General features: G+C 36.4%; 2 protein-coding genes across 4 annotated transcripts; one reads left to right on the forward strand and one right to left on the reverse strand.

The window, feature by feature from the left end:
• Positions 1–681: 681 nt before the first annotated feature.
• Positions 682–16,035, forward strand: clgn (calmegin). Its single transcript, XM_073841831.1, has 15 exons — positions 682–834; positions 1,411–1,584; positions 1,734–1,807; positions 2,019–2,077; positions 2,618–2,759; positions 2,840–2,921; positions 3,479–3,671; positions 3,910–4,099; positions 4,329–4,442; positions 7,684–7,840; positions 9,183–9,398; positions 9,496–9,612; positions 12,474–12,645; positions 12,732–12,832; positions 15,037–16,035. Exons 2-15 carry the CDS (start codon positions 1,411–1,413, stop codon positions 15,115–15,117), a joined length of 1,872 nt encoding a protein of 623 aa, XP_073697932.1. The 5' UTR covers positions 682–834; the 3' UTR covers positions 15,118–16,035.
• A 17-nt stretch (positions 16,036–16,052) lies between these two features.
• scoca (short coiled-coil protein a) lies at positions 16,053–21,299 on the reverse strand. Of its 3 annotated transcripts, none has more exons than XM_073841833.1 (4): positions 21,087–21,299; positions 17,803–17,874; positions 17,638–17,718; positions 16,053–17,439 (listed from the first exon to the last, which is right to left on the reverse strand). In XM_073841833.1, the coding sequence occupies exons 1-4, from the start codon at positions 21,148–21,150 to the stop codon at positions 17,297–17,299; spliced, it is 360 nt and encodes a 119-aa protein (XP_073697934.1). In that variant the 5' UTR covers positions 21,151–21,299; the 3' UTR covers positions 16,053–17,296. The 3 variants fall into 3 exon arrangements, with proteins under 3 accessions (XP_073697934.1, XP_073697935.1, XP_073697936.1); XM_073841834.1 differs by lacking the exon at positions 21,087–21,299 and adding an exon at positions 18,460–18,617; XM_073841835.1 differs by lacking the exon at positions 21,087–21,299 and adding an exon at positions 18,557–18,593.
• Between the last annotated feature and the right edge of the window lie 730 nt (positions 21,300–22,029).

A 22,029-nucleotide genomic window follows, 5' to 3' on the forward strand; every position in this document is an offset into this window, starting at 1 on the left:
GATTTAATAAGCTTTCGATTGATGCATGGTTTATTCGGATATGACAATATTCAGCCAAGATAATAAAAAAGGAGCCAAGAGAAAAACTGGAGAACATCGCCTTTGAAGTTGTCCAAAGTTCTTAGCAATTCGTATTACTAATCAAAAAATAAGATTTGATATATTTACGGTAGAAAAAAAATTACAAAATATTCTCATGGAACATGATGTTTACTCAATATCCTAATGATTTTTGACATAAAAATATATATGTATAATTTTGACCCGTACAATTTATTGTTGGCTATTGCTACAAATATACCCGTGCTACTTGTGACTGGTTTTGTGGTCCATGGTCACATATAAAGAAATAAAAGGTTCGATAAATAAATGACACCTTTATTTTGATAGGTGATGCGGAAGTGGATTTTCCCACAGAGGAGCAGTTGACAACATTTGTACAATTGTTGTATTTGGAGCATACTACGCTTACTTTTTCTACCACATTATGATCTGGTAAAAGTAGTATGCTAGTATGCTATCCGGAATTCAGAAAATGACTGAATAAATGAGTGGGCCTTTTATTTTGGTGTGAGATGTGAAAGTGGACTCTGTGTTACAGTTTAGTGGCGAACAAACATTTGTGTAAATAACTAGGACTTTTATTTTGACATGTCTTGCGGAAGTGGTTTTTATCGCAGAGGGGCGGTTGTCAGTGGCATCCTGCGCTTCTGATAACACTGGCTATCGCTCTCATTCATAGCGGACTCTTCGCGCCGAAACACTGGATGACGAACCCGTCCGCATAAGCTACAGTTAACCGAAATATTGCCAATATTAATTCAACTGGAGGAGGTGAGTGAACAAAGACATTCTATTGCTAAACACTATAAACATACACACAGCCATCATCATCATCATCTTCTTCTTCTTCTTCTTCATCGTCATCACCCAGCTAACGGTACCGCAGCTAGCCAGAGGGCGTTATAATGTTATATATTGTCATAAAAATTATAAATAATATTACTTAAAAAATAAAACTTAATGACTATTTTTAGAAACCCAAAACACCGAAAAGGTAATTGTGATGAAATGTCAAATATGTAGTTTAAATATCTTTAAAGAGTAACCTGTAATTCGTTTTTTTATTTCTGCTGTCATAATGTCTGCTATTTGCTGTACTGTTTAACTATCAATATTTATCAAAACATTAAGTTTTAAGGTAAAATATTGAAACGGTAAACAAAACGTTCGTCTTGTAACGGCAGATGTGTCGATCAATATCGGGGTCAGCGTGTCATAAGATAAGACGCTCCTCCCCAAAGAAGAATATAAAATAAAAACTTAACATTTCGATGCTGCATTTTTTTTTTATAGAGGTGCTTTCTGTGAGTCATGCTCTTTTTTTATATATATATATATTTTTTGTAGATGAAGTTGCGGTGGGGCTGGACGTGTCTCTTGTTACTCTCCATCTCCATGGTAACATGGGCCCAGGAAGAAGAGCTGGATGATGAAGAGGAGGCTCAAGTGGAAGATGGAGACGTGGACATGGAGACAGACAGTGAAGAAAGCACAGAAGCAGACGTAAATGTGTCTTTTCAGGTAAGACACCACTCATTTCAAATATAAAAACCTGTTATATTGGACATTGCTCACCCCCCCCCAAAAAAGATGTTATCCATGAACAGTGTTTAAACTACATGGCTTTGGTTTTGTGTTGTTTGTAAATATTCATCATTTGACATGCATAGGTAACATACAAGACCCCAGTTCCAACAGGAGAGGTGTACTTCACTGCGACATTTGATGAGGAATCTTTGGGCAGGTTTGTAAAGCTTATCAGATTTTCATTCCTCAAATCTGACCAAAAATGTTAATAGCTAATTCTGAACTCTCTCTCTATTTTTTTCCAATTAATGATGATTTAATGATCACAATATGTATTTTGAATATGTAACCTATTTACACAGCATGGTCTCTTGTTCCTTATTGCTTAATTATGTGTTAGTGTTTTCATGTTTTATTATTTTCTATAGTTGGCAAGTGTCTAAAACAATGAAGGAGGATGCGGATGAAGATATTGCAAAATATGACGGTTAGTTTTACAGCATGGTTTCCATTTGTGATTTTTGAGTGTTGCTTTATGATCGTTTGTTATTAAATGTGAACCTTGACCACAAAACCAGTCATAAGGATACATTTTTTGAAACTGAGATTGGGACATGATCTGAAAGCTGAATAAATATGTTTTCCATTGATGTATTCTTTGTTATTTGGCGAGATACAACTATTTGAAAAACTGAAGTCTGAGGGTGCAAAAAAATCTAAATGAAATTCTTAGCTATGCTTATTATTAATCAAAAATAATTTTTTGATATATTTACAGTAAGAAATTTGACAAAATATCTTTATGGGACTTGATCTTTACATTACATGATTTTTGGCATAAAAGAAAAATCGATAGTTTTGACCCATACAATGTATTTTTGGCTATTTCTACAAATATACCTGTGCTACTTAAAACTGGTTTTGTGGTTCAGGGTCACAAATAATACTAAGGATATATTATCATTAAATCGACTTCTAAATACTGTCATCCTTAAAAAAAGTTTGTATATGTCTCTCATGCTTTTAGGCAAATGGGAGGTTGAGCCCCTGAAGGAAAACAAGGTGCCTGGAGATTTGGGCTTGGTGCTGAAATCTCGTGCTAAGCACCATGCCATCGCGGCTCTGCTTAACAAACCTTTTGAATTCAAGGACAAGCCCCTTATCGTCCAGTGAGTGGGTTTTTAGTTGCAATTTCTATGACATTTGAAAAATATTGCTTGTGCATTCTAACGAAATCCAATCTGTGCAGGTATGAGGTCAATTTTCAAAGCGGAATTGACTGTGGCGGTGCTTACATCAAGCTATTGTCTGACTCAAAAGATTTAGACCTGGTATGTTCATTGACTGCTTTATATGATCAGGATAAAATGTATAAAAACATAACATGCAACACAAAGAAAATGGATTTTTTTTTTTTTTTTGGAGTGCAAAAACATACAACAAACAACAAAAAAACAATACCAACAACAAAAACAGCAATGATAATAAATGAAAATGAGCAAAAATGACAGTCTGAATAATAGTAATGTTATAAGTAGTATAAGCATGTTTAGAAATAATAGAAATAACCATAATTTGAAGTAGTCGATGATGATAACGATGATATTTTGTGATGATAGTAATATCAATAATAACAGTAATAATAATAATAATGATAATAACAACAACAATAATACTAAAGATGGTGATGATGGTAACAGTGATATCAATAATATAATATTAACAGTAATAATAATAACAATAAAAGAGACTGTGATGTAACAGTAATATTTTGTGATGATATTTTGTAAAGAAAATAGATTTTGATAGAAATTGAAACAGTAAGAAGATATCAAATTGCCATTGTAAAGGAAATAAGTGCATTTTTTATGCATCTTTTGACTCACAGGAGCAGTTTCATGACCGGACACCATACAGCATCATGTTTGGGCCGGACAAATGCGGAGAAGACTACAAACTGCATTTCATCTTCAGACATAAAAACCCGCTTAATGGAGATGTGGAAGAAAAACATGCCAAACGACCAGATGTTGATCTGAAGAAGACCTATACCGATAAAAAGACTCACCTCTATACACTTGGTGTGTACACTTACTTGTATTCCTATGATGGAAAGCATGTGGAAATTCATTACATTGTTACTATTATGTTAGAATAAATAATTGAATTAGTCAATTGTGGTAATTGGAGGTGAAATCTAAAAATGACGTATGAATAGTGATATAGTAATTAAAATCTTGCCTGCATGAAATAATTTATATTCAGTTATTTAGTGGTAAATTATTAAATAATTATTTGCACTCTCTTTTCTTTTTTCAGTTTTAAATCCAGACAATAGCTATGAGATCTTTATAGACCAGTCGAGTGTTAGCAGGGGAAGTATGTTGACAGATGTCGTTCCACCTGTGAACCCTCCAAAAGAAATTGACGATCCCAAAGACTCCAAGCCAGAGGACTGGGATGAGAGAGCCAAAATCCCTGACCCAGAAGCAGTCAAACCTGAGGACTGGTGAGATCTATCAATAAGTCAAAATGCAAAGAATGTATTTTTTGATAGCTTGTGTCTTAAGTGTTTACTTGCCAAAGTTACTTGCATAAAACAGTGCTTTGTTGTGACTACTGCATTCAGTGACAAATATGAGTAGACAACAGTGGGCTTTATGAAGTCATGCTATCTTGTCAAATAAAAATAGCAGTGGTATGTCAAGATCATTTTTTTTATTTATTTATCTGTCTAGGGATGAGGATGCCCCAGCTAAGGTGCCTGATCCTGATGCAGTGAAGCCTGATGGTTGGTTGGATGAAGAGCCAGAGTTTGTTTCTGACCCCTCTGCAGAAAAGCCTGATGACTGGTGAGACATAAAGTGTTTTCTTTATTTCAGAGGCTTGTCACAGTGCACAACTAGGAGATTCTAAAGAGAATCTATTCATTTGCCACTTTAAATATTCATAGGAATATAACTTTAGTACAAAAAACCCTAAAAAGATAATGTGTGAACAGCGGTGACTGAAATTATCTTTTCATTAAGGGGCAACATTTGGCACCTTAATTTGATTTCCAGGGTATTTTACCTTTATAGGGATTTTTTAAAGTCGTTTTAATTTTTATCAGTGAAGAAAATAAACACACACTCATGAGAAATGTCGTGAAAAAAATATTTGATGTTGGAGTGTCATAAGAGCATAACAGAATGTTCTGTTTTTCATGTGAAATGACCCTTTCTGAACACAGACCAGACATGCACATAGAAAAATACAAAGTTTGGAGTAGGGCTGTCAAAAAATTTATTGCAAATAATTGCATCCGAAATAGGGATGCACCGATCCACATTTTTTCACTTCCGATCCGATTCCGATACCTGAATTTGGATATCTGCTGATACCGATACTATTCCGATACCAGAGCTCTATTTGCTTTTATATCACTATGACTATTATCATTATTGTTGATTTTATGAGGCTGTAACAAACCTCTCTACAAGCAAGTCTAAGTATCTCCCAAAAAGCAACTTGAGGTAAGTATGAGGTTAGAAAATGGCAGAAATCCCATCCTGAAAACAAATATGCAACTTTAAGGGTTTAAATGGATATTTATTTAAATTTCAAGACAGGGTTACTAGATACTAGTGCAATATACACTCTTGTTGCATAAAACAAAAAGGTTTTCAAATATCAAATATTTGAAATAAAAAATAAATATTCACTCTATAAATAGAACAATGTGAATCTGATCAACATAAAATCAGTAAATTCTTGCTTGCGTAACAGCAACAAAATAAGGTTTTCAAATGTTAAACATTTTGAATAAAAGTGCAATATGTGTACTGTAAACATCTTACTAGTGGTGCAACGGATCACAAAACTCACTGTTCGGATCATATCACAGATTTTGAGTCACGGATCGGATCACTTTTCGGATCAGCAAAAAACAAACAAAACAAAAAATGTTTGTTGTTTATTAATTACTGAATGCTTACTTAAAGTACTTCTAATCCACAGCAAAAACTAGCTGAACTAATAAAGTCAGTAACAAAACAAGAACAATTACACAAATGACAAGTGTAGATGAAAACAACATAAAGTTACTAATAAAATCAATAATACTAGTATTCAGGTGCGGAAATTTTATAATTCATTGATAAATAACTAGTGTTTCTCACTGCAGGTATTTATAGGATGCTGTCTCTTTAAGGCCTAATACACGTACCTAATACTGGCACGCATCTCCTTCTCAGCTGTCTCGGTTCACTGAAGACATAACCGACGGTGTTTACCAGAATAAAACAAGGGGTATTTAAACATAACTTTGTATGAATGTTTCTGTTCAAGAGACGTTAAAGAGGAATCAGTCTGAATCGCGCAGTTTGAATCACGTCTTTCTCTCTCTCTCTGTGCGCGTTCTCGCGTCAGGTGTGTGCGGCAGCAGTAAAAACAGAAAATAACGCGCGAAATGTACAAATTATAAACTTTTACTCTATGATGGATAATATTTAACAGTTAATCTACTTAATAAATCCACGAGGTTCCACCTCTCGGTACAACGGCTTTGCATACATTGCACGTTGCTGTCTTTGCGGTGTTTCCGACCGTGAAGTATTTCCACACAGCAGACATGTATGACGCTCAATGCTAAACTGCTACCTGCAAACTGAAGATTTCCTGAAAGGAGGCATGTCATCTCTCTCAGTGTCTCATTGGAGCACAGACACGTCACCTAGCCCGGGATCACTTGTGAAGTCATTTCAGCAGACAGCACTGTACGTAGACATAACTCTGGATCGGAAATTTCTCCAGGTTGGATCGGAAATTTCCGATCGGCCCCATCCCTAATCCGAAATAAAAAGTTGTCCCCTGGTTTCACAGACATGGCTTAAGCCTAGTTCAAGACTAAAATGTAAGTCAGAGCTGTTTCAACTGAAAGAAACTTGCACTAATCCTTAAAATATATCAGTGCCCTTGTTTTGTCTCAAGATGCACATGAGTAAGATACATGTTTTTTTCTAAGGCATTTATAAAAATTACTTAAATGTTCTAATTAAACTATGGCCTAATCCTGGCTTAGTCTAAGCTCTGTCTGTGAAACCAGGCCTGTGTTTACATAATATATGTGTGTGTACTGCATATATTTATTATGTATATATAAATATACACACATGCATATATTTAAAATATATACACAAACTTTTATTCATGATTAATCGCTTGACAGCCCTAGTTTGGAGACACTTGGGTTTTCCTGTTAAAAAGAAAATTAAGAGAAAGAAGAAAGAGACAAATAAAGTTCAAGAAGTAGAATTTATTGTAAAGTATTGGATTTGAATTATTTGCAAATAATATTTTATTTTAATAGGCTAAATGACTATCCTAACCACAACCTATAAACACACTTGAGTCAAAGCCATGCTTTACCATGCCCTAGTGTAGCCCTAGTGATGGAAACTTTGAGTTGTACTATTTTTATTTTCTAAAAAAAAAATTGTTTTACTTTCATATAAACATTTACTGTGTGCACACATTCATTCCTAATTGTATGCATAAAATGCTGAAAACTGCTTCAGTGATGTTTTTGGTTGTCACATGCAGTCTCTCATTTGTCATATTTGCAATTTAAAATGGCGAAATTTGACAAATCTTCAGTAGTTCACATCCCTGGATATTACTATTGGTCGTTAACCAATTCTATTGTAACGCAGTTGCAAATATGATATAGATACACACTCTTACCATTAAAATAAAAGCATTGTGCTTAAATTCATGCTCGGCCTTTGTGAACAGAAAAATCTTAGATTTTTGCCTTCATTCACTTTATTGACCGTCTTGATCATTTTTTATGTTAGAACCCCGAGGCAGCTCAGATGAGAAAGTCAGTTATCTTGGCTGCTATAAATTTTGTACAACACCAAGTGCGTTATTATTATGCAGTTATTCCATGAATTATATTATACACTTTAGTCTAGCTTGCTTTTATCTGATAGAATTGGCAGACAATCATCTGTTGTACACCATGTAATACCCTATGCTTTAATTTTAGCTGTATTTCATCCTTTTATAGCACCTTGTCAGCAATATTCTTTTCACCCCTGTCTCTCTCAGGGATGAGGAAATGGATGGTGAATGGGAGGCTCCTCAAGTGCCGAATCCGGCATGTTCAGCTGCACCTGGCTGTGGTGAATGGAAGTCACCCATGATTAATAATCCACAGTATAAGGGCAAATGGAAAGCTCCTCTCGTAGACAACCCCAACTATCAGGTAGTGACATTTGGAATCTTTAAATGTGTCTATTTTATTTGTATAAAATAGATGACCAATGACCAAAGATCTTTAGGAATAACCAAAAAATGTATATACAGTTGAGATCAGAAGTTTACATACACCTTGCAGAATCTGCAAAATGTTAATTATTTTACCAAAATAAGAGAGATCATACAAAATGCAGGTTATTTTTTATTTAGTACTGACCTGAATCAGATATTTCACATCAAAGACATTTATTTATAGTCCACAAGAGAAAATAATAGCTAAATTTATTTAAAAAAAACGTTATTTATTATTAATTACATACACTTGATTTTTAATAATTCACAGCTAGATTCACAGCTGTTTTTTTTTTTTTTTAGTAATAGTTGTTCATGAGTCCCTTGTTTGTCCTGAAAAGTTAAACTGTCCACTGTCCACAAAATCCTTTAGGTCCAACAAAATCTTTTAAAGCATTTTTGTGTATTTGAACCCTTTCTAACATTGACTGATTTTGAGATCCATCTTTTCACACCGAGGACAACTGAGGGATATGCAACTGTTACAGAAGGTTCACTGATGCTTCAGAAGGAAACACAATGCATTAAAAGCTGGGGGTGAAAAATGTTTGAATTTAAAGATCAGGGTAAATTTAACTTATTTTGTCTTCTGGGGAACAAGTGTCTTCTGTAGCTTCTGAAGGGTAGCACTACATGGAAAAAATATAATATTTAGGCAAAATAAGAAATTATTAATTATTTTTAATAACATAATTTTTCCTTCTGGAGCATCAGTGACCGTTTTAACCTTCTGTAACAATTGTATATGAGTTCCTCAGTTGTCTTCAGTGTGAAAAGATGGATCTCAAAATCATACAGTCATTGTTAGAAAGAGTTTAAATATAACATGCTAAAAGAACAGAGAATTTGTGGGACCTGAAGAATTTTTCTGAAGTACAATGGACAGTTTAACTGTTCAAGACAAACAAGGGACTCATGAACAACTATCACTAAAAAGAAAAAAACAGCTGTGGATCATTCAGGTAACAACACAGTATTAAGAATCAAGCATATGTAAACTTTTGATCAGGGTCATTTTTATAAATTTAACTATTATTTTCTCTTGTGGACTATATATAAACATTTATGTAAAATCTTATTCAGGTCAGTAATAAATAAAAAATAACATGCATTTTGTATGATCCCTCTTATTTTGGTAAAATAATTAACATTTTGCAATTCTGCAAGGTGTATATAAACTCTTGACCTCAACTAAATGTGTGTGTGTGTGTGTGTGTGTGTGTATATATATATATATATATATATATTTATTCATCGACTTGTGTGTTTGTTTACAGGGTGTGTGGAGTCCAAGGAAGGTTGCAAACCCTGACTACTTTGAGGATCTTAACCCGTTTAGGATGGATTCATTCAGAGCTGTGGGTCTGGAGCTGTGGTCTATGACCTCTGACATTTACTTTGACAATTTCATTATTACCTCGGAAAAGGAAGTGGCGGACCGCTGGGCTGCAGACAGCTGGGGACTCAAAAAACTGGTGGCTAGTGCCAATGAGGTATGCCTCTGCCTCTCACACACGTTTTGCTCTGGGCATTATTGCTCAGTGGGCTTTAGTTTGGTTGACATACTCAGACTGTCTCTTTCTATCTTAGCCTGGAGTGTTGAGTCAGTTGGCTCTGGCTGCAGAAGAGAGGCCCTGGCTGTGGGTGGTTTACATCCTTACCGTTGGTTTGCCTATTGGACTGGTTGTGCTCTTCTGTTGGCCAAAGGTAAGTCCTGACCCCACAGAGGAGATCCCATTGAATACAAAATAAAACACTTGATATAGCAGAGCTGAGGCACAGCTATATTTAGGCTGTGAATCATATAGATGTGTGGGTAAAGCGTAATAATTCATTACATAATCTGTTTTTATCACAACAGAAAGATTCTGTTCCGTATAACCATAATCAAAGCGGATAACGAGAAGCAGAATAAAACAAACACTCTGCCTACGCACATCCACAGTTAACTGTACACATTTGCATTGCATTTACAATTTACATGTAGACATTTAACAGACACTTCTATTCAAAGTGATTTACAACTGAGGACTCCCGAGGAGAACTGCTGAAACACACTGCACCAAAATGTGCTAGAACATACAGTGCAAGATAGCACATAGATTTGGGTTTAAAGAAAACATAAGCTTTGCTTAATCCTTTGTTTTGGTTTGATTTTGTTTTGTTTTGTTTCATTTCGTTTGCTGCCTGGCAAGAACTGGTACTTCCTACCTGGAAATTTAGTCCAGTTTTTTTAAGCAAGGCATTTTGTGTCACAGCTTTGATTATTTTGTACAGTATATTGTTTTCACAAAAAAAATGAAATGCTGTATTAACCAGTTGGCATCCAAGATGGAAATTATTCAGTTGTATAATTTGTTTTTGAATAAGGCTTTAGAAAAGAAGCACTGTTTTCATGGGTGTACCCACCATTGAGGTATCAGAGGTCCGGAAATATTTGGCTAATAATAGCTGTACTTTGTTGCTGCGAATACCAAGATAAAACCAAGTGGTATAACAGTGCTGGTCAATACCAAAATGACTGACATGGACAATCAAGACAAAGAATCATTGAAGCATAGACAGCAATGCAGCTACCATATTCAAGGCCCAGAAAAGTAGTAAGGACATTGTTAAAATAGTCCATGTGACTTCAGTGGTTCAACCGTAATGTTATGAAGCTATGAGAATACTTTTAGTGCACAAATAAAATGCTGTGGTACTCTTGTGAACCCGTGGCGGAGACACGGACAGAAGAGAAGAAATTGTTTTAAAAAGTAGTTTTCTTTGTTTTCTTTGCACACAAAAAGTATTCTCCTAGCTTCGTAAAATTACATTTGAACCACATGGACTATTTGAACAATGTCCTTACTACTTTTTGGGCCTTGAATGTGGTCAGAAAGCTCTCAGATTTCATTAAAAATATCTTAATTTGTGTTCCGAAGATGAACGAAGGTCGTACAGGTTTAGAACAACATGAGGGTGAATAATTAATGACAGAATACTTTGCTGATAGCCTTTCTGTAAATTAATTTATCATCCTCAGACCTAAACTAGAATATAGTTAAACATGTGGCTTTGAAAAGCATGTTTATAGGTTGTGGTTAGCATTTAGCCTGTTAAGAAAAAAGTGTCTACAGCATTTGTATACTGAAATGTTTATGGCTGGTCTGCTCTTTTAATTTAAAGTGATAGTTTACTTAGATAATCAAATTTCAAACCCAAATGCTATTTTTTTTTCATGACCATGTATTTTTGTTCCACTGAAACAGACAAAAATGAAAAAGACTGGCATGGTTTTATAGCTGTCGTTATCTAATTTTTTGGAAATTCTGTCACTAATTACTCACCTTTATGTCATTCCAAACCCGCAAGACCTTTATTCATCTTCAGAACACAAATTAAGATATTTTTTAATGACATCCAAGAGCTTTCTGATCCTGCGTAGACAGCAATGCGACTGACACATTGAAGGCCCAGAAAGGTAGTAACGACATTGATAAAATAGTCCATGTGCCATCAGTGGTGAACCTTAATTTTATTAAGCTATGAGAATACTTTTTGTGGATGAAGAAAACAAAAATAACTCAAATATTTTTTTCCTCCTTTTTTTCCTCTGGCGTACATGAAATGTAGGATCTCTTGCAATTTTTTGCCCAACCTAACTTATTTAAACCAGAATATAGAGAAGATGAACTAAGAGAGATGGATGTTCTACGTCAGAATGCCGTCTTGCGTGTCAGCAGCTGCACATGCGTGCATTGTGATACACTCATGAACACACAAACAGAAGAAATTGCTAAATAAAGTCATTATTTTTGTTTTCTTTGCACACAAAAAAATATTCTCATAGGTTCATAAAATTACGGTTGAACCACTGATGTCACATGGACAATTTTAACAATGTCCTTAATACCTTTCTGGGCCTTGAACGTGGTAGTTGTGTTGCTGTTTATGCAGGGTCAGAAAGCTCTCAGATTTCATCAAAAATATCTTAATTTGTGTTGCGAAGATGAACGAAAGTCTTACGAGTTTGAAATGATAAGAGAATTAATGACAGAATTTTCATTGTGGGAGCCATATACAGCCAAACTCCCCAAACAAGCTGGGTTTTTGAACCTCAGTAAGTATTTATAAAACCCTGCATATGGCCATGACTGTCATACTCAGGCTCAACTAGTTATTCTGAGAATCCCGGCTCAAATGCAGTATCTGTTGTGTTACGTGTTTGCTGTGTGATGAGATCCACATAAGCAGACCTCTTTACAGCTAGCCTTTTTCTCAGCATAACACAGTTGATAAATCTGGTTTACCATGCTAACCCCATTTGATATGTTGCTAAAGATTAGGGTGTTTAGGATTAGCTTGCAAGTACAAAATCCTCTTAATAAGTATTTATCATTAGTAGCATAGCAACAGACAATCAGCGACCTGCTTTGAAGCATTCCACAGGTTTGTCACCAGATATGAACAGGATGGTGCACGTCTTTATCCTCCTGCTGTGTCAGTGTGCGCCTTTAATGGTCAGGTCATCTTGGCCAACTGGTTTTTGAAAATTCTCAACTCACACGCATGTATATCTATTGCAGAAGTCAGATGATGATTATGTATACAAGAAAGTCGATCAGCCCAAAGCTGAACCAGAGGAGGTAGCAGAAGAAGAAGAAGAAGAAGAGGAGGAGGAGGAGGAGGAGGAAGAGGAGGCGGAGAAAGGGAAAGATGAGGATGAAGCTAAAGAAGAGGAAGCTACTGAAGATACTGGTTTGTAAAATTATTTATCCTTGTTTGCTATACTTTTTAGAGTAGATGTTATACATAATTTCCTTATTTTGTGATTCCCTTTTCAGGTAATGAGAATGGGATGGATAAGGACAATGGAAAAGATAGAGGAGATACAGAGGAGGAGGAAGATGCCAGTAAGCCAAATGACACGCCCTCAGAGGATGAAGTAAGCAAGTTCACACTGTCTCTGGTGTAGTGATACATGTACAGTCAAATCAAAATTTATTCAGACACCAGATATAATGGTTCATATTTTTTTTAATAGTGGGTGTAGGACACTATGGTTCATGTAAGTGAGGATAGCAAAATAAAAGAAAACTTTGACCTAAAAATTCTTCATACAGTGGACTACCAGTAAAACTGATACATATTTGGGACAAAAAAATATTCAGACACTTTGACCTGACCTTGTTTTGCTTAAGTGTTTTTTCTTTAATTGCTAATGCAGCCTAATTTTAGGTAATTGGTCAACAAAGTATTGTTAGTTGTCTAAATATTTCTTATTAACAGTTGTCTGAATTTTTTGGTTGATTGTAATCCATTACATACCTTTCTATCAAAGTCATCTGACATTATTAAGAAGAATTTGTTCTGACACAGTTTAACTCTTGAGTTCTTGTCATATTTTACTACCATTTTCGAAACTATATTGGATAAACTGTGATAACATGAAAACTGTTGAAGGTGTCTGAACAAATTTTGGTTTGACTGTATTTGTACTGAAAATTTTCAGTATGGGCCTTTTGTTTCAGTACACGTGTAGGGCCCTATGATTTCTGCAATGCGGAAAACGTGGAAGAAATCAGGGAATCCAGTCATAAAAATTTAATTTACCGTATAGCTCTAATTTACTGTATTTTCTATTAAAAAAACTAAAAAAAAACTGCAGTAAAGCTTTTATTTTGAATGAAAACTCTAGCTTCAATGCAAACAGGCTTATAAAAAATGCGTCTCACTGCAAATCTAGTGAAATGCTGTAATTATCTGCCACAAAAATAAAGCGTAACTGGTGGCCGTTGTGTTCCCAAATGCGTGCTAAACTCACGGCACATGAAAAAATGAGTTCACTGCATTCATTCACTGGGAACTGAGCCGTTCTGAGGCACGGAAAACACTGGATCACAAGCTGATCGCCTGAACGAAGTGTGCACTTCACTTTGAAACACGCAGCAAAAACAGACTTGATGAAGGGATTAAGTCATATTGTGCTTTTGGTTTTAGTTCGTTTGACAGATACTGTGCCAAAGCATAATGGCCCAAAACACAACTTTACTTTTATGATAGAATGAGAAGTTTAAATATATTTTAAAAACTACACTTTTTGCCAGGAAGACGTGTCGTTTCATATCGTCATGTGACCACAATGATATTAAGATTAATTTTGCTATTGTGATACAACAATATTGATAGTACCGTTATGTCCCTAACTACTACCAGTTACATTTTTTTTAAATTCCATTTTATGGTTAAATTTAATTTTTATTTAATTAGTTTTTTGTTCCTTTATACTTAATATTTAAATCAGTCTTTTTGCACCTATCTTTGATTAAATATTTGATTTATTTATTCAAAATATACTCAATTCTGTAAATTCCGATTTAATGAATGGATTCCACAATTCAGTCAGTTTTTTACATCACAGAAATTACAAAAGAGAGACAGTTTGACCAACATGTAAAATTATCAATCATAGTTTTTTGTTTTTATGTGACATTTATGTAAAATCTTTATGTGTACATCTAAAATAAGTGCTTACACATTTAGAAATAACCTTAGAAATAATAAAATATCTCCAAAATACTTCACTTAAAATTCCTTAATGGTCGTGTAAAACGACACCCTTTTTACCTCGTCTAAAACAGCTGTTCACAGCGAGCCGTTTCGGTGCATGACTCTTTAAATGATAATGAGCTACTGCTCACCTCACCTCTCTCTTCTGTTTTTTTGTATTTGGTGGCGCATTACCATCAAAAACTAAAGTACTCCACTCCGTCCTCAGTGGCTCTAATGTCGGGAGAAAATAAAAAATCTTAAGTTTTACTTAAGATTTACTTTCACTTTTATGTCCAATTACAAAACACCTGCATTGCTTAGGAGACGTTGTCGCTACAACAGCTCGAGCATGGAGAAAATGGCTGACAACGTACAACTGGCTGAGGGCAGAAATATACTAATACAGGACAGTCCATCAGCGGTTGTGGGCGAAAATCTAAACGGCTTGATATTTGAGACCATTTTGCATTTGATGTCCCCTTTTAAGAAACATTGTGTGATTGTGCCATGTTTTTGAATCTCTACTGAGCTTTCCGTTTGTACTGATTATCTAAATCCACTTAGTGTTGTTAGACTGACAGTTTTGGGTCTTTGCAGATGAAGGACGCCGACGAAGGAATTCAGAGCACAGGAGAAGAACCTAAAGCTGTGAGAAAGAGAAGAGTACGGAAGGACTGAAAATCCCCATTCTCCCCACGTTTCTTCCTCCCTTCTCTCGTTCCTTTGCCTCTTTTTGCTGCATGCTTTCGGCATTTTGCCCTTCAGCATGCAAAAAAACGGCAAACCTAGCCGCTCTCCCGAAGAGGTCATCCTTCATCCAATCGAACCTCGCCTCCCTCTTTCAGTCTTCCGCTTAGTTCTTATCGGTTACCGTTGGGATTTAGATACAAAAAGTCAGACCTGCTGAGTTTTAGCTCCAAGTTTTTTCCTACTTTTTCCTTTTTAGATTAGAATTCAAAGAGTAGCACTGGGCCAGTGTTTCCCGAATAGTAAGAATACTGTGAGGGGAAATGTACAGTGGATATTTTAGAAGGAGAAATTAGTTTATGATCACCTCATCGTTTAAGTTATTAAAAAGGGTTCAGTTCTTTGTGAGTTTTTAAGTTACAAGCTTTTTAACATGATGAAATCGCTCTGATCGTATTTATTGTTTGAAAATGATGCAATTGAGTTTAGATATAGGACTTTTTAATCTCGCATTCTACTGTCGTTACCACTGTTAGCAGGCTCTGGAGAAAAGCTCCAAGAGACCAGGAGCTGTCTTCACCAAACATCTAGGTCAGTGAAGTGCTAGGAATGCAAATCAGTATTGCTTTTTTGGCATCGAAGAAAGTCGTTACGCACAGTCAGAGCTGATTTCAGCTCAGCATCATCACTGACACTCTCTAACCGCAGATCCAAACGTAAGCACACAATGCAAACTGACCACCATGTGTGAAACCATTCAGCTTTGGAAGCAGACAGGTTGTTTTTCAAGTGATGAACAGTTTTGTTTTTCTGCTTTTTTAGGTTGTGTGTTCAGCCTTACAAAGACAGCCTTTTGTTTACATGTTTGCAAACTGTTCATTGCTCTTGGAAATAAATATTTACTATAAATTGCTGTGCACCGTTGACTTGTTTGTGCAAAGGCAAAGTATTTTATTAAAGGCATAATTGTAACAAAATAAAATGTACACTTTGAGAACAGGCAGTACTTTACATTGGGTCCTTGCAAACATAAATTAGATGAATGAAAAATTTCACCAAAATAATATTAAACAGCTTGAGTATGTAGTGGCAGATGCTTCAGTGTCATGTCAATAATTCATAGTAAGTGAAATTTCACATGAGCAAACCGTGAGCAGAAGAGCAGAGCATCCGTCCCCATAAATGCCGCTCGAGCAGACACTTTGGAGCAATCAGATCAATATCACTCAGCAGACTCAACCTCACTTCAGTCTTTGAAAGCAGTAAAAGCTAAAATCCATTTATTTCATCCATTTTAAGTCCCTCAATCCAAAGGACACGACCATGAACAGCAAACTCTCCAACACAATGCTGCGAACTACACTGCGAGCCGGTTTCAATCTACTGATCCTGCTCAAAAGACGTCGGGTTTGTCAGACCTTTTAAGATAAATCCAAGTATGAAAGTGAGTAAATGTCATTCGGTGAGTCAAAGGCCTCTTTTTATGTAACATACCGAAGAGGTACTTCATTTAAACCAACGGGTCAGGAAATGACAGAAATTGCACTTTCTGCACCAGCTGAGCAACTGTCATTTAGATAATTGCCAGTAAACTTGGTTTAAACTAGAAAAGTCACATGCCAAGTCAGGGAGGATTCATTTAGGTTATCCATCCTTAGCCTTTTAGGTCATGCACTTTAGTTATGAGGTATGAGATGTCATGCACTTTCAAGAGAACGGATCTTTGTTCTTACACTTGCTTTACATTGTAAATGTTAGTCATGGAAGGCCAAAAAAGCTGAAATTCAGCTTAACTGTGTTTTTAAAAGAGTTCTTCCAAATCCGACTCTGGCTGTATTGAAAAAGGTTGTGAAGTCAATGAGAGGGTCTGAAATTGGTTATGTACCTGTTAAATGAATTATACAGGAGTGGTATACACCAGCTCTGTACGTATCTGATCACAAACTGCATCATGCATCCTTTTATATCTTGTAACACGGTTAGCTGACAGAGAGGCGCAGCAGCTGTCCATTCAAGTATTACCAAAACCATGCTGAGAGATGCATCAGGAAATTATATACAACAAAATAAATACAAAACAAAACAAACAGCGGCTTTTATGTATGGGCTAGTAGTTTGAATGCCGGAAGGAGGAGATGATGGATTATGTAGGCATGATCCACACGTTCACTTATTTCCGTTTGCTTTTAGTGTCGGTAGTCTGAAATACGCTGGAGGCGGACATGAGGTTCTCGATGTACTGCCCGAGAACCTGGTTCTCCGATTTAAGCTTAAGGTTCTCCTCTTTCACCGCGTCCACACGAGCAGAGAGATCTAATGGAAACAGACAAAACACATTAGAGTGCATCACTTAGCCTTTTCCGGCAGCCATTTAGAGCGTCTGAGTGGCTCAGAGGAGAACAGTTAGAGGAAAAACAGAAACATGAGGGGTGTATATTCAGTTACAAAACACAACAGCAACAGTTAACCAGTAGTTAATACTAAGAAATGTATGTTCAAAGACTTTTAGACCTTCAAGTGTGTGCTGAAGCTCCAACACTTGGTTTATAAGTCTTGTTTTCTCCTCTTGCTCAACTTGATTCTCCATATCTCCTGAAAAGATACACACGTACATTTAAAATTACACGTATACATTTGAAATATATGTAAATACATTTAATTGTGGGTGATATTTACCATCAATCTCACAGTTCATGGTGCTGTATTGGTCCTCTGGTCTGAAGCGCAGGATTGTCGTTTCTCCGTCAGCTGTGAGAGATATTATCAATGTGATGTAAAATATATTTTTACATAAGTTTTTGGACATATATAAGAGTAATTTTGTGGTATTCGTTGGAGTAGAACACAAATACAGTGCAAACTATGGCGTTTCAGTATCCCAGCGCGTCAAGATACAGTTAACGTTAAGTTAGCCATTGGCTAACACAACAAACCATCGCCTGACATACAGAAATACAGTTCACAGAAAGCTAAGATCACGGTTATTTAACATTAAATGCTTAAAACGTAATTATATTGCTATTAGTACTCAATACATTGCATTTTAACTTAGTTTATTGAAGTTTTAACTTATTCCATGTCCTCATCAATCTCCATTGACTCTCATGCATTACAGGCCGCTGCAGCCTGGGTGATAAAAGACTTACTTAGGAGAAACCGCTTTGAATGACACCGATAATACAGTTAAGTTTAACTAATCAGGACCAAATAAATTTATAGAGGCAAACAGAAAAAATGAATAACGTTTTACGCCGAGAGGAAAATGAACATCGCATGTGGTAGTAAAACACTTATGTACGTAAAACACACACTAACATACTGATACAGTCCTACCTGATATAAGACCAAATCTCTCCGCGCTATTAAAGATGTTCAAAATTATCAAGCCTTCAAAGCTGATGTCAAGGTAATGATACAGACCGTCCGTTACCTCATCGCTTCTCCGTTTCTCTTCCACGTACACTCACTACCGAAATCACCGACAGATGGAGACAAAGCTCTCTATAAATATGAGGCTGTAAACAAAGCAATACTAGCATGTTGCTACTGCACACGGCCTTTTTTAAAGGTATGTGAAACAAAATGCGTTATCCAACATAACAAACATTTCTCCTAATTAGAATCATTTTAAATTATTCATAACGTAGTAACCTACGCTATTTTGCAGTGTAATAATAATTACAAATTTGGTTAAATCTGTCACTTAAATCCAAATTTCAGTATAACATTTTCTTTCTGTTCTACACAAGAAATAAAAGTCATACAGGTTTCGAAATTACATGAGGCTTAGTAGGCTAAATGATGACCGACTTTTCATTTTGAGGTGAACTATCCCTTTAAAAATGACAGATCAGAGTAGACGCGAGTCTTCTGAAATATGCAGCCTTTGTTCTAGTTACTTACTGCTCTGGCAGTAGCCACATTCACACATGCTTACTGTATGTGTGTGAGCTCGTCTCTGCACAGTCCCTGTACACAAGCACACACCTACTGCCTCTTATGGAGGTTTCTGACATGTGTTGACACAAAACCTCTTCATTCATTCTGTATTTGGACAAGAAAACCACATGCTGCACAGCACTAAAGCATTTAGAGGCTTAAGTTATTGTGCTAACTTATACTTACAAGTTTAAACGAAGGTTTGATTTTATTTTTTCCGAAAATACCGTTGATGCCATTGGATTGGATTATAACTTACTGACATTGCATATTTTTATTAACTTGTTTTCTTTCTATTAGCACAGGTTTTTGAATAGAGTGTTTTCATAAGGCGTCATCAGTTGGCCATGTTGGTGGCACTGAACGTAAACAATGCCAAGGAGAATCAAGGAGAAGAGTGCAAAAAACTGTCTGAGGAACAAAAGGCATTTGTGGTTGGCCAAACTGAACCAGGATTTCTGGTCAGTTAGGTGAAATATTAGGCTAAGTTAAAAATTTTGCGCCCTTACCTGCTTACAAAGTCCATCTCTATATGATTAAGCAGCTTCCACACATATTTTTCATGGTTTAGACAGCTTAAATTAGCAGAACAACGTATACAACATTAACCGTGCAATCAGTGCTGCTTTTTACATCCAGGAGAGGAAAGGAAAGGAGGTGACGTGAGGCCAAGTATGGTGACCCATACTAAGAATTTGTGCCATCCAAGTGCGCACACACACACACACACACACACACCCGGAGCAGTGGGCAGCCATTGCTGCGGCACCCGGGGAGCAGTGGGGGGTTCGGTGCCTTGCTCAAGGGACTCACCTCAGTCGTGGTATTGAGGGTGGAGAGAGTGCTGTACATTCACTCCCCCCACCTACAATCCCTGCCGGAACTGAGACTCGAACCAGCAACCTTTGGGTTACAAGTCCGACTCTCTAACCATTAGGCTTCTGGGTAACTGACCAAATTGTGACGTAAGTGCAAACCCTCTATTATTTTTGAAATTGGATTGAATTGGCTTTATTGATCTGAGCTTTTTCACCTCAGTTTTTGAGTGAAAATTACCACAAATAGTACTTTTTTTACATAAAAACTGAGGTGCATAAGCTTAGATCAATGAGGGCTATGACCAAACACTTCCAAAAAGCAATACAAAACCTGTGCTAACTGAAAGAAAACAAGTTGACCAAAAGATTAAATCCAAGATTTGGTGTTAATGAGAGAGTGTTTTGATGACACATCATCAATTGGCCATATGGGCGGCACTGAGTGTAAACAATGCCACTGAACTGAACGAAACTTGCATATTTTGCTGATTATTGCTGCCGAAAATGATCAATTATTGTCATGTTTTGAGCTTTACTAATCGGTCGGACCGGGAAAAACATTTGGAGTACTATAGACTGCTGAAAGTTATAACAAATCAAGGAGAAGAGTGCAAAAAACTGTCTGAGGAGCCAAAAGCATTTGTGGTTGGCCAAACTAAACCAGTATTTCCAGGGCAAGAATCTTGACAACATTTGTGTTTGTTCTTATCATTTCCAGTCAACTAGGTGAAATATTAAGCCAATATCTTATTTAATACTGCTTGTATGTTTCTTTACCACCTATTAACTTTAGTTTGTCAAAATATTGTGCTTTTCCTGCTTATTAAGTCCTTCTCTATATGATTTAGCAGCTTCCACACATTTTTTCCATGGTTTAGATGGTAATTAGTACATTAACCCTGCAATCCATGCTGTTGTTTACATCCGAGTATCTTCAATATGGCTGCGCATCCGGGTAACTGACCGAATCATGATGTAAGTGCAAACCCTTTCAAAATCTGTTCCTTTTAACACCAAATTAGGATTTTCAGCGTAAAAGTTGTTTTAGTTAACTATTGTAACCCTGAAAGTCTCTCATTCAGACTATATGTGCACCTATGTGCTTTCATTTATGTACATTTTCCAGTTCCATCACTTAATTGTTTCCAGGACAAATAAAACTGGTTTCAGATCAGCTTTAAGACAAGACAAGGCAAGTCTTACCTGAATCATCAACTAGTGAGATGTTAGTAAAAGTCCCATCATCTTCATCCGCGTCTCCGTCCATGACTCAAATTGTTTTTAAGTTATTGTTTTTGTTATTGTTTTTAAGTTTTAAGTTAAACTATGTAGTTAAATGCCCTCGAAAAGGTTGTTTTCTCTCGGCCTAGCTCTCTCTGTCTCTCTTCCTGAAACGCTGTGTAGTTTGTCTGGCCTTACCCTCTCAATTATTCACCATCACCACGGTTACCAACCAGACCTGTGTGGTAACTCAGGTGACAAAGCTGGAGTAAGACTATAGGGCGACGCCTGCAGAGAGATCCAAAGTTCACTTGTTCACTTTCTCAGATTACAGTGAGACCCCCCCCCCCCCCCCACCTTTTCACCCAACTGCGCACACCTTTAACTTTCTCGTGCCATCTGTCTCATTTCATCTGTGCTACAGTGTGACACATTAACTGAAGGAAGTGTCTGATGGCCTCACACAAACAAAACCACATGGCAGTGCCTAACTACACCGACTTAATTGGTTTGCACTTTGATCAGTGTTGTAAAAAGCCCTGAGTATTACTACAAGCTACTGAAAAGACTTGCCGCGATACATTGATTGGCACTCTAGGTGCTTTCGCTCTTGCTTCATTTTGAGCTGCAGGCATAGGAAATGTTGACAGGCTAGTTTCTGATTCTAGAGTTAAAATCAAACACCTGCAGCAAATACTACTTATGCACAGGATGCATTTCTATAATGCAATAGCATGACAATTTTTTGGTCTACAAATTCAAAGATTTGATCTTAATATTAGTATCTTTATGAAATTACAACAACCCTGTTGAAAGAAACAGCATATGCTGGTTAGGTGTGTTTCAGCTGGTTTGAGCTGGTTTAAGATGGTCCTGAGCTGGTTATAAAATGGTTATGAGAGGGTTTAAGCTGGTCCTAAACAGC

This window comes from Garra rufa, chromosome 6, assembly GCF_049309525.1.
Source record: "Garra rufa chromosome 6, GarRuf1.0, whole genome shotgun sequence".
Lineage (NCBI taxonomy): Eukaryota > Metazoa > Chordata > Actinopteri > Cypriniformes > Cyprinidae > Garra > Garra rufa.